Source organism: Pyrus communis, chromosome 16 (genome assembly GCF_041283825.1).
Source record: "Pyrus communis isolate YQ-2024b chromosome 16, ASM4128382v1, whole genome shotgun sequence".
Taxonomy (NCBI): domain Eukaryota; kingdom Viridiplantae; phylum Streptophyta; class Magnoliopsida; order Rosales; family Rosaceae; genus Pyrus; species Pyrus communis.
The window spans coordinates 17,296,127-17,314,116 of record NC_142580.1 but is presented as its reverse complement, the minus strand read 5'-3'; the positions used below and the strand labels follow the sequence as shown (position 1 = coordinate 17,314,116).

The 17,990-nt window shown below is 37.0% G+C and overlaps 1 protein-coding gene across 2 annotated transcripts; it reads left to right on the top strand.

The window, feature by feature from the left end:
• Positions 1-10,779: 10,779 nt before the first annotated feature.
• LOC137730970 (auxin response factor 19) lies at positions 10,780-17,639 on the top strand. Of its 2 annotated transcripts, none has more exons than XM_068469994.2 (14): positions 10,780-11,319; positions 11,681-11,799; positions 12,256-12,354; positions 12,453-12,509; positions 12,658-12,813; positions 13,020-13,104; positions 13,201-13,291; positions 13,421-13,585; positions 13,735-13,857; positions 14,102-14,177; positions 14,282-14,420; positions 14,705-16,509; positions 16,614-16,804; positions 17,043-17,639. In XM_068469994.2, the coding sequence occupies exons 1-14, from the start codon at positions 11,256-11,258 to the stop codon at positions 17,179-17,181; spliced, it is 3,309 nt and encodes a 1,102-aa protein (XP_068326095.2). In that variant the 5' UTR covers positions 10,780-11,255; the 3' UTR covers positions 17,182-17,639. The 2 variants fall into 2 exon arrangements, with proteins under 2 accessions (XP_068326095.2, XP_068326096.2); XM_068469995.2 differs by having other exon boundaries at positions 10,812-11,319; positions 12,658-12,839.
• The last annotated feature ends 351 nt before the right edge of the window (positions 17,640-17,990 follow it).

Below are 17,990 nucleotides of genomic sequence, written 5' to 3'. Positions count from 1 at the left end.
AGGGAGTTATGAGCCAATCCATCGGCAGGCTCGGATGCTTATGCGCCTAGATGGTGTCTAGACAAAGATTAGGTGGACTATGCAAATTTAAGTAAATTTACTCAAGTAAATGTTTATTTACACTTACAAACTATACTTGTACTAAAATTTGAGGCTTATTATTCAACATAAAACATACAAAAATATCAGAATTTTTGCTTGAGTATATTAGTGAATTTGATGGTATGAGATCCAAGTGCAAGTAGCTATGAGTTCATAGTATTCTACGAAATACTTTTTTGGGATTGTATGAATTTAGAAGGAATTTTGTAAAAAATAACGGTGTCAAACATATGGTTTTAAAATATTGGTTGAGTAATACACCATCTCTTTGCTAACTAAAATGCTAAGGTAACACAACCTAATTGGACAACAATTAAAAAAAATGAGACTTGGTCACGTGGGAATTGGAGAGATAAAGTTTTTCTTGTCCGTTATAACCAAGGTTCAAGAATAAAGTCATAGTGATATTCTCTCTTCCACCACATGTCCAGACTGTTGGGTGGTCTTCAAAAGTTTTCAAATGTGCTTCTTTGGATGTCCAAGTGGTTCCAAGACCACTCGCGTCCAATAGTGAATCAGCCCCTAATGTCATCGCAATGCGCGTTAAGAACACTTTTAATCCGTTCTACCTAATTGTGTGTGATCAATCCCTTACAATCTTAACATTTAATATTTTAGGACTTGTAAATCATACACCCAAACCTAATCCTTCACCCAAACCCAGCAAGGGTTTTGACCTTTGGCATATTTCAAAAGCAAGATTCTAAAAAACGCTAGGCGCTAGTCGAGCGGTGGGCTGGCACCTAACGCCTAGGTGGCTAGGCGGTCTAGACGGATTTAGATAAATTTCTTGTATATCTTGTAAATAGGTGCATATTGACACTTACAAAAAATTATACTTGTATGAAATCTATAAATGAAATAATAAAATAATGATAAAATGCAAAAAGAGTATCCAACAAATCCAAAATTTTAAAACACATTAAGCATATATGTCATATAACCATAATGAGGAGTATTGTAGGATGACACATGTACAACAAGTTCACAATTTTAAACCATTTAGACTTAGATAGGAATTTTTTTTTTTTTTTTTTAATTTCATTCAAAAAAAAAAACTGCCTAGCTTGCCTAGGCGGCCGCCTAGAGCCCAGGCAATTTTTCCAACTGATTTACAAGAAAATGACTCAGGTCACCAACGCTTATGCCGTTTTTTAGAACACTGTTCAAAATTGAGTGAAAAATGAGAATACGATAGAAAGTTTAGGGACGCCAAACCCAAGAGGCTCCCAAAGCAAATCTGAAACACCAAAACGCAGGCCGGCGTGCTCTACTTTTCCCCAATCCCATACTATGTGATGTTAGTGTGGGCCCTACTGGCCATTGGGAGGAGAAATCAATAGACGGTTCTCTCTCTTCTATTTCTATCAATTTCCATCTCCTCTTCTTACATTTTTTTTATTTTGTCTTTTTCTTATTATAAAAAATTAATATAAAATATTAACGTGATTTAACCGTAACCATTCAAATGGAATGAGAAGAAATAAAAAAGAAAAAAAAAAGAGAAAAGAATCTTATTCCGAAATCAATTGCCCAGTGCCCTCAAATTCCTTTTTCTCTCCTTCTACGTTAACCCTAATTTCTGACTTATATAATTTTCTATAAGCCACGTATCATTCTCTCTATGGCTGTGACACATGCGCGCCATTACGTCGGACATTGTGAGTCCCTTAAACCTGCCGGGTTTTTGGCTACTGCATGCACGCTCGCGGCTCAGTAATCACTGTCAATAAAAGATAACGGGATAAGGACATTATATTCCTCAAAAATAATGTTCTCATTTCCCAGTAGGGTTTGCAAATTTAAGCATGAGGTGTGTAAAACAAGCAAAACTCACAGATATCAAATGTTCTAGTTACACCTCTTCTAATATTTATAAGAAGAGAAATCCAATTAGATTCATTGATATTTAGTATTCAACAATTTGTTTTAGTGTATGATGCAAAACGTAAAATGCAAACAATCTGGATCTTGGCACGTCGAATTGTGAGTAGCTGTGCATTAATAAACACAATACTTAATTCAACGTATAATTCATATTAATATTCTAAATAAATTACACGTCCAAAATATTTGACAAGAGAACAATATTACGTATGTCACGTATTCTAAACTTTTTGCAATGGTTTTCAGAAACTAGCAAGGGAACTAAGCACATTATGCTAATCATATTCCTATACTAGGGTTTAGGATAGAAAAGTTTAGGATAGAAAAACTATCACTAATTTGATGTATATACGATGTGGTTGTCGATGTGTGGTAGGGTGGGCATATTAGTGGTTTACCGACTAATTCATCTGAAATTGGTTAACTTGGGTTGGGTTTGGATTGTATTTGTCACTCATACTCACATTAGGAATAAAAAAATGAAAATGAATTCCAACCCATGGAACCCGCTCAACCCAACCTGCCTAAAAATGGTTTGGGTGAGTTGGTTTGCTCATTTTCTTGGGTGAAATGAGTTTCAACAATATCAATCCGAATCTATTGGATTGGCCAACGAATTGAGGTGCAACCCAACCAACTCACTTTACAAGTTAACTCGCTCAATTTATAGTGTGCTGGGTTTTAGATTTGAACTTTAGAGTTTAATATTTATGATAATACATGTGTTGTAATTCTAATAAATTAGTCATACCACCTTTGAAAGATTCAATCTCTCATAGTGAAACTTTAGCAGATTTATTTGAACCACATAATAACTAATCCATTATGATGTTTAGCTATTGTTCTAAAAATCTCCGCCTAGCGTCGCCTAAGCCCCATCTAGGGGTTAGGCGGCTGGTCACCGCCCCAATTAATGCTTAGGTGTTTGAAAATTAAGAAAGAACGCCTAGACCTGTTGAGGCGCCCACCTAGACCGCCTAGCCCTCCTAGACCTGCCTAGATACCTGCCTAAGTTGCAACTCACTTGGATAGAAAATAGATAAGTTTCCTTTTGCATTTTAATTGTTTCCAATCAATTGTAAGAGACTTATTGAACACTTAAATAAACACACATTATATGTTTGCTCCCCATGTTTTCATTATGTTCCAATACTTCATAATATATATGTCTTTCTATTTTCTAATTTATGATGAAATTATATATATTTTAAGTATAAACAGACACTTATTTACACGAAATACAATATATTTACTTAAATCCGCCTAACCCGACTAGCGCCTAGCATCTTTTAGAACCTTGTGTTTAGCCGACTCCCCCACCACTTTAGTGTAAATAATATCGTTTGTTAAAAAAAATATATATATTGAAAGAAAAAAACTTTCTTTAATTGTAACTTCCCTCTTACATTAACTTCGGTGGATATGATGGAAAATCACTCTGCATGCATCAAATGGCTTCATTTTAATATCAGTTTAATACAAACAATCACATTCAAATGGTTGTAATGAAATTGTAAGTGTAAGTGATGAATTGTCCTAATGGATAGGGTCTTCCTCTTAGTTCAAACTAGTTGTATGATGCTGAATTTTTTTTTTTTTTTTTTTTTTTTTTTTGTACTTATACATTTGGCACTAGTATAGTTTGATGATCCTTCTAAAGATGATTTTTTTCATCGTTAAATTTGCTTTTGTTTTTTTTATTTTTTTAGTTTTTTTAGGGTGAATTTCTTCAATGTTGATTAAACAAACTTGAACATTTAAAAGTTTCTTTTGGGTGAGAAGGGAATATATATATATAAGCGAAAATAGACTAACATCCATCAATCATTTGTGCAATGGTGTTGCGTTGGTCACTTGTTTGTCATTCCATATAACCCTATTCATTCTGTGGCCATGATTGATATGATGACAACACATCTACAGTCTTAGGATGATCATGGAACCACCATTACATTTATAAGGAATTATATTATATAGAATCTTTAATTTTAAAGTTTTTTTCGTCTCTTAAATAACGAGATAAAAATCATCACAACTAATCACCACCACAATCACTTGTAGGAAATTATAGGTCGTCAAGATGCCACTCCGACTCCGGCCAAGGTTTTCTGATGAAGCTTATATGGATTAGGCTAAAGCCAAACCAGCAGACCCTACCACCCATCTCTCCAGGAAACATGCATGCATGGTATGTGGACCCACACCATGACCCAAATCGCATTTGCCCGTTGGAATTAAGAAAATAAATAAAAATTAACAAATTAACAAATAACTATTACTTTTTTTTTTAGTACATTAGTATTTTTATACTAGAGAGGAGAAATTCGGCTAAGTCATACAATTAATAGCCTAATTTGGTATTCAATTTTCCGTCCATAAGATTCGAACTTAAGACATCTCACTTCTAAGTGAAGAGAAATACTACTAGATCGTAATATTGAGTGGCAACAAATAACTATTACTTGAATTCATTTATTGTAATATTTCTTTGGGGAAAATAAAAAAAAGTGATTGCAATATAACTATTTCTTTGAGCGATATTATAGCTATATAGTTGAGTAGGTTAAATTCGTCAAGTGAACATTTAAATTTGTAGTGTAGTGTCTCCACTCTTTATATAAGCTTATTTAAGGTTTTTTTAAATTCTCTGATTAAGACTTTAATTTCACGTCTCCATTATATCTGTAGGAGCATCGACGACATGTCACTTATATGTATATGTTTGTATCTGTTATATATATTGAGTTCTCTTCTATGAAGGGATCTCTCGAATAACTTTATTTGAAAGAGTGTTTCACGCGCTAGCTGGACCTCTGATCTGCGTAGACAGTCACGAGCAACATCAGTTGTCATATATGACAATCTTGGAGTTTTCGTTGATCACGGCTTACAAAAACCTAGCTATCTACAGTTTTTGACCCTGTTTGCATAGGCTCATGCACATATTTACGTTCAATAATTTCAAGGTCCTTCACTTCGACACGTCTTTTGCTAGGAGTAGATGCTTGCCCTTTGTTGACTTTGGGTTGGGAGAAGAGGGTATTTCCATCGCGAAGGATAAAGACACTTAGACAACATTTTTCGGTATTTTTTTTTTATTGTAAAATTGGCTTGAATAGGCTACGACTAGTAAATCTATCTTCCATAAGGGCTTTCTCTCGTCCTTATAAGACACATTTACATTTGTTTCAACAAGTCAAACCAGCTATTGTTTAAGTTTTCTTTCGTAGATCATCCTTTCAAAAATTAGATAAATTAAAAACTATTAATGCATTTAATTGAGACCAAAAAAAAAAAAAACAGACGATTACAGTGACTTCCAGAACACACTAAAACGGCCACCATCAAATTCAATTTCCAAAACACTATAGCATCACCAAAAAAGTTTCAATGCAAGCGACCTTTCTAATTTATGTAGTGGAGAAAAAGAAAACCATAAAGGTGAGGTGCTACAAATTTTTATTTGCAAAATAGGAAGCAAATCACAACAAGATGCTCCATACGTACTGTTACCTTTTTTTTTTTATTAACAAATGATATTATCTACACTAAGAATGAGAGAGTATGCTTAGCCTCACAATGGATTAGCAATAATGTGGTTCAAATTCACTATTGGCCAAAATCGAATCTAAGATCTCTCACTTACAAACGAAGAAGAATACCACTAGATCGTACTACTAAGTGGTCAGACGTCTAGTTACTTAGTATAGTTGATTAGAGCAAGGTTTTTTCCCATCCCCTCCCAGTTTAGAACGGACACGGCTTTATCCATCTTCACGTGGCAGATCTCATTCAATCTTCTCCCCAATTATGCAATTCGTTTTTACTTTTCATGAAGAAAATCAATCGAATAAAATATATCAATTAAGAAATATTGTGTGTACTGTTTGAACCGAAATTAATATCTGAAAATAGGCTAAATTTCTTTTTGTTAGAGGAAAAGCATGAGGGCAATGCACTGCATGCTAATTTCTTGAGCAGTCGAATGAGAGGAAATTTAATTTTACAATTGATGCTCTAATAAAAAAATCTTACCTGACTGAAAAAAGTGGGATGAGAAAATAATTTAGACTAGCTTTGCGACTTCATTAAGTAGTCATCAGGACAAGTAAAATACTTGTTACTTCAAGTAGTTGTTAGGACAAGTAGAGTAAAAGGTTTGCAAATTTAATAAAATATGTTTTTTTTTTTTTGCTTTTTTCAAATTTGTATTGGTGGCGTTTGTACGTTTGTAGTTGTGTATAGTGTTGGGTTGTATGTAGAGGTGTAAGTGAGTTGAACCAAGCCGAATATATACCATTTTCGTTTGGGTTACAATTTTATCGATTTTTTTGTGTAATTTTTTGTTTGTTTGAACCTTTGGTTTGGCTTGCCTTGTTTCTTTCCATTCTATTTTTTTAATTTTCAAATACAAAATGATATTTGTGGGATCATGATTTTCCAATTAAGGTGATAGGAATATCGCTACCTCAGAAGTCTAATCATGGACTCACTAGCTCTGAGTGGAGTTGGATCAAACAAAGCAGCGGTGCTACAATCATCTTGTTCCAGGGCAATGGGTGAAATCCAAACAACTTTGCTAGAATGACCATGCTTGTTCCGTAAGACAAGGGATCTAATCCGGTATGGAATCAGCCAGATCTCAATATGTCTTGGAGTTCCTACAATCTAGGAATTGGCGTGCGCCGTAAGTAATCACAACTCCTAAGAGAATGCAATATCTACTTCTATATATCCTCTAAGATTCTTCCGATTTAGAACAAGATTCTATCCTAAAAGAGTATCTCTCCCGACAGGTATAAATACATCCGTTCATAGTTCGTCTCTGGTAATGTAAAACATCCGTCCATAGTTCGTCTCTGGTAATGTAATCTCTGCACTATAATTCTCTTGCCCACTACTTAAGTCTTAAACTTACTTACTAACTTGATCATCGGAGTGCTTTTGGTTGGCACACCTCCCCACCCGCCCCCCCAATCTAAGGCTTGCTCATGATTGTTTACTCCCCTAAATGCCCATCACTGGCCTTTCTCCTTTCAGGGTCAGGATTTTTTGCATCGTTTCAGTCAATTTATATATTTTTTTAATATGAATATAGAAGAGAGGATAGGCTCATTACATTTTTTTTTATAGGTTACTCAAATTTGTGACCACCACCAACGACAGTGCGCGAATTTGGTTCCAACAACATTACTACTTTAATTTATACTGAGGCGAGGAGCAAATTTGAATCCATAATGTAGTAGGTCGAGAGAAATATCCTAATCAACAAGGCAATTTACCAATTGCTGTTGTCTCGTTTCTTATACTAGCCAAGCTTTAGCTGTATTAACCAGTTTAAAGTTGGTATTCAAAACTTACATTAAATTCAGGCTATATAAGTGTAAAAATCAATAACTAAAAAATTAATAGGAAAAAAAAAAAGAAGAAAAAAAGTAATGATATCTACATACCCATTTTTACTTCTCACAAACCCTTAATAATTTTTGTTCATTGATCTTTTTCATTTCATTTGATCCGACAACAAGAAATTGAGAAGAGTATGTCAAAGATAAAAATGGGTGTGTGGGCATCACTGCCCAAAAAATTTGGTATTCAACATTTAAAAAATATTTTAAACTTCAAATTTAAAACACAAAAATCTTTCCGTTTAAGACTTTTAGGGTGCGTTTGTTGCACCAAACTATCTCGGACTAGACTAGCTTCAGGGATTAAGTTGGATTGACTTGGCATGGACTAAGCAAAACTAGAATTGTGAACTATTTGGTGCTATGTTGGACTAGCTTGGATTAAATTTTTATTACTTATTTTTAATTATAAAATCTTACATATTTTTGTCTGATTCTCTCTCATTTCTATCGCTTATTTCCTTTCCTTTCTTGCAAATTCAAAACTTCCAAGATTTGCAGTTAGCAACCTAGAAACCAAATCAGAACCAAACTTCAAAACTCTAAGACTCACTCCAACCCTTGGAGTAAGTCTCAAAATTTGGCTTCGAAACCCACCCTATTTCTCTTAAACATTTGGCCCAAAATTTGGTTTTGGGTTAAAAGTTAAAACTCAAAGTTAGGGCAAATTCCGACCAGCTTTTGAGTTTGGGTTAGTGGTGTGACCCACTTCTGCAAATAAAGGATGGGAGTTGAAGGCCAAATGTCAAATTTTCACTAGCGCACATGCACTGCAAGTGGAAACCCCACCCATGTAGGCTTGTCGCCCACTTGTCCATTCAATTAATGAGCCTAATGGCTCTTTTGTTCAATCCAAGGGCAAACATTCAAATGGGTCGTTGGATCCAACGGTCCACATTTAAGTGTTTTAATGTTTTGTTTTAAGTTTATTCAATCTAACGGCTAAAATCTAATATGATTCATGTGTTTTGTGTTTTATAAATCTCTATCATGCGTTTTATATTCTTTCATAGTGTTTCATGGTGTTAGTTTAGTGATTTTTCAATATTTATCGGAATTTAAATATTTTCAGGTTAAAATGTTCCTAAAATTAAATTAGTGTAGTCTACACACTTTTTTTTTTTTTTTTTTTTTTAATAAAAAGTTACTTTAAAAAAATTAGCCTAAGAATTCATTCTTTAATAATATGAGGCTAAAAATTTAACCCAGAAAGGTTGGAGTAGAAAAGTTGTTCCTGAGTTAAAACCTAAATTTTCTAGGTTAAAAATTATAGGTTTTAACCCAAGGTTTGCAAATGGTCTAATACCCACATAACTAAGATACTCATCAAACAGGTCATTAATATCCATACTTTCCACATCAGAAATGACTTGGGTCTCTGAATTCGAACCTCTAGACCTCTGTTCTTCAAAAATTGAGTCGCCCATAACTACCCCTTCGTCAATTAGGGTTTTGGAGCTCAGGAAATTCGAACATTGGGGCTCAATTCGATTTGCAAATCTGCGGACGAATAGAAAAGTGGATGGAGAGGCGAAGCTAGGGGTTAGGAGGGAGGGTTGAGGGTGTATAAGATAAGGTTGCCAAAGGTGATGCTGAGGGAGTCGTAAGGGGATGGCACGTGGAGCTCGTTGTGACGGTTGAAGTAAAGGCGGACAAAGGGAAGGGGCGGAGGAGATTAGTTGGGAGACGGTTGTTTGAGATGGTGGAGAGAGCAGAGATCAGGGACCTTCACTCGAATGGTGTCTTTAGTTTCCATCGATCACACTCACTAGTGAAGGAGTTAGTCCAAGCTAGTCTCATCTAATCTCATTAAACGTAGTCCTAGCACAGAACAAACACAATACTACAATAATAATTAGTCTAGTCCATTCCAGTGAAAGACAATGAGCCCAAAAACACCCTTTATGAATGAGTTGCTGGAAAACTTTACGAGTTGAATATAGTATATCTCAAGCCTGACTTGTTTCTATCATAACTTGATAGGACGAGCCAAATCCAAGCCTCGAAATCGAACTGATTTATAACCCTATTTATATGATGGATCTTACATCAATATATGGTGAAATCGTCCACTTTTCACTTGTGTGTGTTACAAATTTTATTTTGTTTTGGTTGTGTAAATAAGTTTAATTTATTTTTCTAGGTTTTTAAGACAATAAACAAAAAATTTATAATTAAAACCAGAAATTTAACACAGCCAACCAGTAAACATGATGTTGTTAATGACAAGAACAAGGGAAACACAAAGAAGCAATATACAATAACTTTCATCATGTGGTGCACAAGAAAGTGACGGGGACGGTCAACAAAATAGTCAATTACTTAATCATGTTTGGTTTTTGTAGCCAATAACAAATAGTCAAGCTTTAATTGGTTTGTTTCCTTGTAGTGGGCTAGTTGATATTGCGAAAGGGTCAAAAGGGTCAATTTGGGAACAAAAAAATAATTGTAAGAACAATTTAAGATGTGAAGTGATTCTAGAAGCATGAAAACAGAACAAAACCCTTGACAAACCAAAAGCTTTTATGAACTGGTTTAGACAAGTATGACTTCAGTTGGCAATTTTTAGCCGAAAGGTTTTAATATAGTACCATATCAAATCGAAGGGACTAAACACAACCTCCTCAATAATACTAGTTTTTAAGTTTATATTTTAAATTTATTTGTTAACTTAATTAAACTACCGTTTGATATTTTCAAATTAACGGTTAAATTTTAATCATATATTACAAGTGAGGAGCTGGGGTCCCAAAAAAAGGCTAAAAGAAGGACTACATTCAGTAAAGACTCCAAGTCGTTCTTCTTCTTGTTGATGTATGTTGCCAAAATGTGAATGAATGTCTCGCTAAAGTAAAAAAAGCCAAATAGCCTTTTATGTCATTGGCTTTTTTTTTTTTTTTTTTTTTTTTTTTTTTTTTTTTTTAATTTAGTTTGAATTTACTTAAGTCGAATTAATCTACTGGCCGACATTAATCAATAAAATTTGATTTAGAAATTTGATCTCTCTAGCATTATCCCTTGTGTTTAAATTTGTTCAGTATAAAACTTGAGTTAAGATTTAAGAAGTGATAATTGTTGTAAATTGTAAGACTAAGCTAAAAACTAACGGAAATGGATCATCTTCGAATCTTTTCCTCCTAATCCATTAAGTTTGGGGATCAAGACCGTTAAAATTTGATCAAACAGTTACAAATAGGGGCATATTTTAAAAGTTATAATAAATTTAGCTGTTGGATCAAATTTCAATAGTCCGAATCTACGTACGTGGTGGATCAGGAGGAATGGATATGAGAGAATCCTTTTCCAAAACTAATCATGGTTAACAAGAGAAAACCAGAATTAACCCCAAATCCATAAGGTCAACTAAATGACAAAGCCCCATGTTACCTTTTAGTCAGTGCCATTTTCAAGGAGGAGAGAGAGAGAGAGAGAGAGGAGCATTGGGAAGAAGAGAGAGAGAGAGAGAGAGGGGGAAGAGAGAGAAGAGAGGAAGTGTCTGGTCTGGGTGGTGTAGGGGAAGATAGGGGGCAAAGCTTCAGCATTTGGTCCCTCTTAATCTCAGCAAACCCTCCTTTTTCTCTGCCTCTCTGTTCCCTCCTTTTACTTCGCCGGAAAAGCCCCTAACCTTTCCCGGGAAAGACTTTTTCCGGGAAAGTTTTTATTTTTCCATTTTTTCAATTTGTTTGGGACCTGCAGATTCTGCCGAGCTGATCTGAGCTCCGCTGATGATCCGAGTGCGTCCTCCGGGGGCTGAGGCGAGTTCAGAAAGCAGCTCCAATTTCTCGCCGGGGAGATGAGCAAGTGATATTTTCTGCGATTTATACAATTTCGTAAGAACTCAAGTCCCCGGACCAAACAATGAAGCCGCCGGCGAACAGCGCCGGAGCTTCTGCCGCCAGTTGCGCATCCAATTCATGCCAAGGTCGGTACTTTTTCTCTCTAGAAACACTCAAATCAATTTACTCTCTCCCTCTAAAGATGATGTTCAAAAGCAGTCGATGGATCGGTCGATCCATACAATTGTTCGGTTTTTTTTTTGTCTGTTTCCGACATCGTTTTGTTCGTTACAAGTTTTTTTTTTTTTTTTTGTACGGACTCGGTAACTAACTGCCGCTGCTCGGCGGTTAGTTCTGAGATTCTCAGGAATCCGGATTCTTTCTCGTTCAGTTGGTCTTTAATTTTCTTTCCCCTCGTTTGCTTTTTGTCGGGAAACAAACGGAAAAAAAACGGGGGTTTTGTGCTGTGTGGGGTTTCTGACGAATGGGTGGCTGGCACGTGTGCAGGGGGAGAGAATGTAAAGAGCATAAACCCGGAGCTATGGCAAGCGTGCGCCGGGCCGCTGGTGAACTTGCCGCCGGCCGGGACGCACGTGGTGTACTTCCCTCAAGGCCACAGCGAACAGGTGGGTGTTTTTGGTTGCGGATGTTGCTATCATGCGCCGCATCAGCATTTATCCTTCACATTCTGCTTTGCCTTTTTTATGAATGCTCATCATGGTTTTTGAGTTCATTTATTAAGCACCTCTTTCTGTTAATAGCAATATACATACAGACATACATACATACATACATATATATATATGTATATATATTTGAAAAGCATAGAGATATTGTGCCTACTACTAATTTGTTTTCCGAATAAAGCAATTGGTGTTGATGGTTTTCAAGAATTTAGGATTTACAGAAAGAAATTTTGGGTGTCTGTAAACAATTACACTCATAGCTCAAGAATTTATTTATATTTAAGAGTTACATTTATTATTTTTGTTTCTTTTTGGAGAATTTCCTCGGTCTTTTCTGTTACTTGTTCGATTTGGAGGTGGTCTGTGCTGATTTGTGTACGAAATTTCCGATTTCAGGTTGCGGCATCTATAAAAAAGGATGTGGATGGTCAAATACCAAACTACCCGAACCTTCCATCCAAGCTACTATGTCTCCTTCACAATGTCACCTTGCATGTATGGCTGATTTCATCTGCTCTAAGTATTACTTTGTAAACAGATTTATAGTCTTGATCATTTCTAATTGATTTTCTCACTTATGTTTGATTCACTAGGCGGACCCCGAAACAGACGAAGTTTATGCTCAGATGACACTTCAGCCTGTGTCGTCAGTAAGTACTATCTTCAAAATGACTGGAAGATCATTACGTTGTGATAGCACTATGGACATCCCCTTGTGTCACTTTTAAGTGATATTCCATTGTCCTTTAAAAGGTAAAAATTTCTGAAACCTTAACTCATCGACTTCTTCTCGTGCAGTTTGACAAGGATGCCTTATTGAGATCAGATCTCACGCTCAAGACAAATAAGCCCCAACCAGAGTTTTTCTGCAAAACATTGACAGCAAGTGATACAAGCACTCATGGAGGTTTTTCAGTGCCCCGCCGTGCAGCGGAAAAGATTTTCCCTCCTCTCGTAAGCAGTCTTACATCATTTCCAAGGTTTGCCACACTTTTATTTTTATTATTAGGGGGAGGGGAAGGGGGCGGCTTCGAAACTATTACAATAATTTAGGTGAGGGCTGAGTTTCAAACCCAGGACGCATCAGCAGAAACGCAAAACCTGTCCGCTAGGATATTGGACCACATGCAACGTTTAATAGTGTTTCTGCTTCTACATAGGATTTCTCCATGCAACCACCTGCTCAAGAGCTTGTTGCCAGGGATTTGCATGATGCTGTTTGGACCTTCCGCCATATCTATAGAGGTATGACATCTTTCTAGTCATTTGAATGTCACATGTATGGATCAATAAGGTGCCATCTATTTCTAAACATCTTATGTGATTTCTTGTTTGATTCAGGGCAACCAAAACGTCACTTACTTACAACAGGATGGAGCCTATTTATTAGCGGGAAGAGGCTTTTTGCTGGTGATTCTGTTTTATTCATTAGGTGATTACTATGAATTGAAAATTTGAGGAGTTTCTGGTTTAGAGTTTTTTTTTTTCTTCCCTCTTTTGGACACGAAAATATATAGTGCACAAACAACTTCATATGATGATCCACAATTTTCATGATCAGGGATGAAAAGCAGCAGCTTCTTTTGGGAATTAGACGAGCTAACAGGCAACCCACCAACCTATCATCTTCGGTATTATCAAGTGACAGTATGCATATTGGAATTCTAGCAGCTGCAGCTCATGCTGCCGCTAATAATAGCCCCTTCACGGTGTTCTACAATCCTAGGTTTATCTTTCATTTATTTATTTATTCTAAGATGTCTTAGTTCAACTATAGAATCGTAATTGTGGGAGTGAATCGCCCTGCTATTACTCTTTAAATGAATTCAATATATTTATCTGAAATTGTACTGAATTTTACTTTTCTATATGCAGGGCTAGTCCATCGGAGTTTGTTATCCCTTTAGCCAAGTACTACAAGGCAGCATGTGGCAACCAACTATCACTAGGCATGCGCTTTCGTATGATGTTAGAAACTGAAGAGTCAGGGACAAGAAGGTAGTTGTATACTTGTATTTCAGTATATCTACCGTGGCGAAATCCAGGAATCCCAGCATCAGTGATCTAGAAAATAATGAACAATTAGATGTTACAAATTAGAAATGCTGATGATTTGGTCTAGGGAATGCAATTCCGTATAGCACATTATTTAAAGTAATGGAGTCGTCAAGTTTGCTGGATTTTGACAGATAAAAACCTTATGGTAGTTTAGGAATTGAACATAAGAAGTTTTGTTGTGCAGGTACATGGGTACTATTACAGGAATTAGTGATCTTGATCCTGTTAGATGGAAGAACTCGCAATGGCGTAATTTGCAGGTAAATGTTATGGCAACTTCTCATTGCATCTCTTCCCTTGTTACTTCCGGTCATCTTGTCGATCATGTAAAATAACCCCTAATGCCTCACATTTCTTTGAATAGGTTGGTTGGGATGAGTCAACTGCTGGGGAAAGGCGTAATCGGGTCTCAGTTTGGGAAATTGAGCCTGTTACTGCTCCATTTTTCATTTGTCCCCCACCCTTCTTCAGATCGAAGCATCCCAGGCAACCAGGAATCCCAGGTAAAAGATATAATATAGCAAACGATAAATTATACTAGTTCTTTGTCGTAAAATGATCAACGTTTGACCTTTGGATTTCAAATGTATCATTGCTGTGATCTTTTGTATGTTAATGCAAATATGCTAACTGATGATTTGAATCCTTTGGAGGCTTCATTGTTCTTTTACTTGCATGTTTTATGCTCCATTTTAGAGTCGGTCAACAAACCATTAGAAACATCACCACATTTTGGATTTGAAATTTTGGAGAAAAGACATCAACAACTTTGATTTTTCTTTCACAGATGAGGACTCTGATATGGAGAGTCTTTTCAAGAGAACAATGCCTTGGCTTGGTGATGAAATGTCCATGAAGGACCCCCAGGTTCTACCTGGCCTTAGCTTAGTCCAGTGGATGAACATGCAGCAAAATTCGTTCCCGGGCAACACCATGCAGCCAAATTATATGCATTCTTATTCTGGTTCGGCTATGCAAAACCTTGCTGGAGCAGATCTTTCTCAGCAGTTGGGCTTGTTGGTTCCTCAAATACCTCAGATGAACAATTTACAATTTAATGGCCAGAGGCTACCTGAGCAAGTGCAACAGCTTGATCAACTCCCAAAGCTGTCATCCTCAACGAGCCCGTTAGCATCCATGATGCAACGTCAACAACAGTTGGGTGATAATTCTCAACAACCCCGACAAAATTCGGTTAATCAAACTCTGCCCTCGAGCCAAGTTCAGTCCCAGCTTTTGCAACCTCCAACACTTGTCCATAATAGTCAAAACCATCTTCAAAGAAACCTCCCTCAGAACTTAAAGCAGCATCAACAACAATTTGCGGCTCAAAATCAACAGCAGAGTTTTATTCAGTATCAACCACCTGATCAAATGAACCAACAGTTGCAAAATCTTTCCGATAATCAGCTTCAGTTTCAACTGTTTCAAAAGCTTCAACAGCAACAGCAGTCACTTTTAGCGCAGCAGGCACTGCAACAGCCCGGTCAAATTGTCCAACTCCAGGACCAGCAGAGGCAAACGTTTGATGTGTCCCAGAGCTTCACGAGGCCTTCTCCCACCCAAATGCCAGATATGCCTCAAATGGCAAAAACCTCGCATCCTCAGTCAAGAACAATGCCACAGCAGATGACAAAGAATAATAACAGCCAAGCTAATAGTCAGTTTTCTCATTCACCTCAGCAGCCAAAGCTTCAACAGCAGCAACCTGGTGTGCTGCCTGAAATGTCCGGGCATATGGGACATCTTCCAAAACCAACAACCAATCAGTTCTCTACAGCTGCCAGCAATATGATGACTGGAGTTGCCGGAGCAGGGCAGTCAGGGATTACAGACGAGGTTCCATCTTGTTCAACTTCACCATCCACAAACAACGGTCCTAGCGTAATTCAACCATTGATGAACAACAGAGCCCATCGGAACTCATCAATAGGGGAGGACATGGCTCTGTCTGCCACCACAATATTGAGTTCTGGTGCCATAAACACAATGCCATCTCATGGTAACTTAATGAAAGATTTCCAACATAAGTCTGAAGTTACGCCTTCAGTGAACATTGCTCAGAATCAAAGTCAAGGAATCCTTACACCGCAAGCATACATGAGCGGTGCAGCTGCCCACACAGATTACCTGGACACATCATCTTCAACAACTTCAGTTGGCCTCTCGCAGAACAATGTCCATTTACAGCAGAATAACGCACCATTGCCTTTCCATCCACAATCAATGTTATTCAGGGATGCCAGTCAAGAAGTGGAAGTTCTGGCAGATCAGAGAAACAATGTTCTGTGTGGTTCCAACATTGATGGCCAATTGGGGATACCCTTGAATCCTGACCCTATGTTGGCAAAAGGTGTGGTGGGGTTAGCAAGGGATTTTTCAAATAATCTCTCTTCGGGTGGCATACTTGGCAACTACGAAAATTCAAAACATGCTCAGCCGGAGCTTTCATCTTCAATGGTTTCCCAGTCCTTTGGAGTTCCAGATATTACATTCAATTCGATTGACTCAGCAATAAACGATAGCGGCTTCCTGGACAGTGGCCCATGGGCTCCGGCTCCGCCACTTCAGCGGATGAGGACATACACCAAGGTTTGATATTTTAAATTGAAAACTACAATGGAATTGTAGTACTATCTATTTGAAGTATTTCGGATTATGTCTTTAGCTCTAAGTTGGTTGGTGTTTATGTATAGGTGTACAAACGCGGAGCTGTTGGGAGGTCCATAGATGTGACACGTTATTCAAATTATGATGGGCTTAAACAAGATCTGGCTCGACGGTTTGGTATAGAGGGACAGTTAGAGGACCGGGGGAGGGTAGGCTGGAAACTTGTGTATGTAGATCATGAGAAAGATGTTCTGCTAGTTGGAGATGACCCTTGGGAGTAAGTCTTTTAAGTCTCATTTCAGCTTGAAATTTGAAATACATCATGCGCATACACACATCAAAACATCATACTGTAAAGTTCAACATTTAATTGTACCAATTAGCATGGCCTCTTTTTGTCCCTCGAAAGTTGAAGGTGTTTTGCATTAAAGATCCATTAACATTGTGGGCCAAAAGAATAGGATCTTGATTTGTCATTTTACTTGTTTCTAAATTGGTTGTTTCGCCTATTCCAGGGAATTTGTGAACTGCGTTCGCTGCATCAAGATCCTTTCCCCGCAAGAAGTCCAGCAGATGAGTTTGGATGGAGATTTTGGTGGCAACGCTGTGCTTCCAAATCAAGCTTGCAGCAGCTCGGATGGCGGGAAGGCCTAATGTTTTGTACCGAAATCTGACAAATTTTCTCCTTAGTAGGAGCTTTAGATGTTTGTAGGAAAATCTTTCATGGTAATCAGCATGGTATAAAGACCAAAGTTCGATCTTTCCGGTGATTTGCTGGAGCAAGCAATTTGAGAAGTCTTTAGTAGTTAAGGTTGGCGTCTAACTTTCTGGCCTAGCTCTTACATAAGCACTGGAGAGGATGAAGTTCTGAACAGATCCTAAGCCAAGTTTCTTGCAGTCCTAGTTGGTCCGGGTTCTGTTCGAGGGAGGGCAAATTTGTGGCCCAGTGAACAACGTAGTACGCCATATTTATATTTGCGGATACAACGATTGTATCTTAAGTCAATTTTAACATTCAGTTTTCCACTCAAGTACATTGTAAAAATCAGCATCATGAAATTTTTATCATGCAGCTGTGAGTGTATAAATGTGCAGAAAAGTAGTTTCTAAAATTTCATTTTTGAAATAAATTTCACAACATTTTAAATGTGTTTAACCAAGTGCATGCAGATTGAACAAGAGCAATGCTAGGTAGACTAACTTGCAAAATAAATGATGTGTCACCAATAAAAAATAAGTACTTTATGTTGTAAAGTAAAGGATGTGTCGTCGTCTTCTATGTAATTTAGATAACAAAATTTAGTTTACAAATTTAATCTTTTCAGCATTACTTATTCAATAATTTGGTGTCAAATAATTCACCAAGCTCAATGTGCATTAAAGAAAAAAATAGATGTCATCCCAGACTTTGTCTAAGTTGAAAGTAAACGATGAATTAGTTATGAAAAAACCTTCTCATCTAG

Bases quoted from the DNA above. Each gene is read 5' to 3' on its own strand.
- LOC137730970 (XM_068469994.2), top strand. From the start codon at position 11,256: ATGAAGCCGCCGGCGAACAGCGCCGGAGCTTCTGCCGCCAGTTGCGCA. The intron at 11,320-11,680 runs GTCGGTACTTTT...GCACGTGTGCAG, and splicing joins CGCATCCAATTCATGCCAAG to GGGGAGAGAATGTAAAGAGC. The intron at 14,178-14,281 runs GTAAATGTTATG...TTCTTTGAATAG, and splicing joins CGCAATGGCGTAATTTGCAG to GTTGGTTGGGATGAGTCAAC.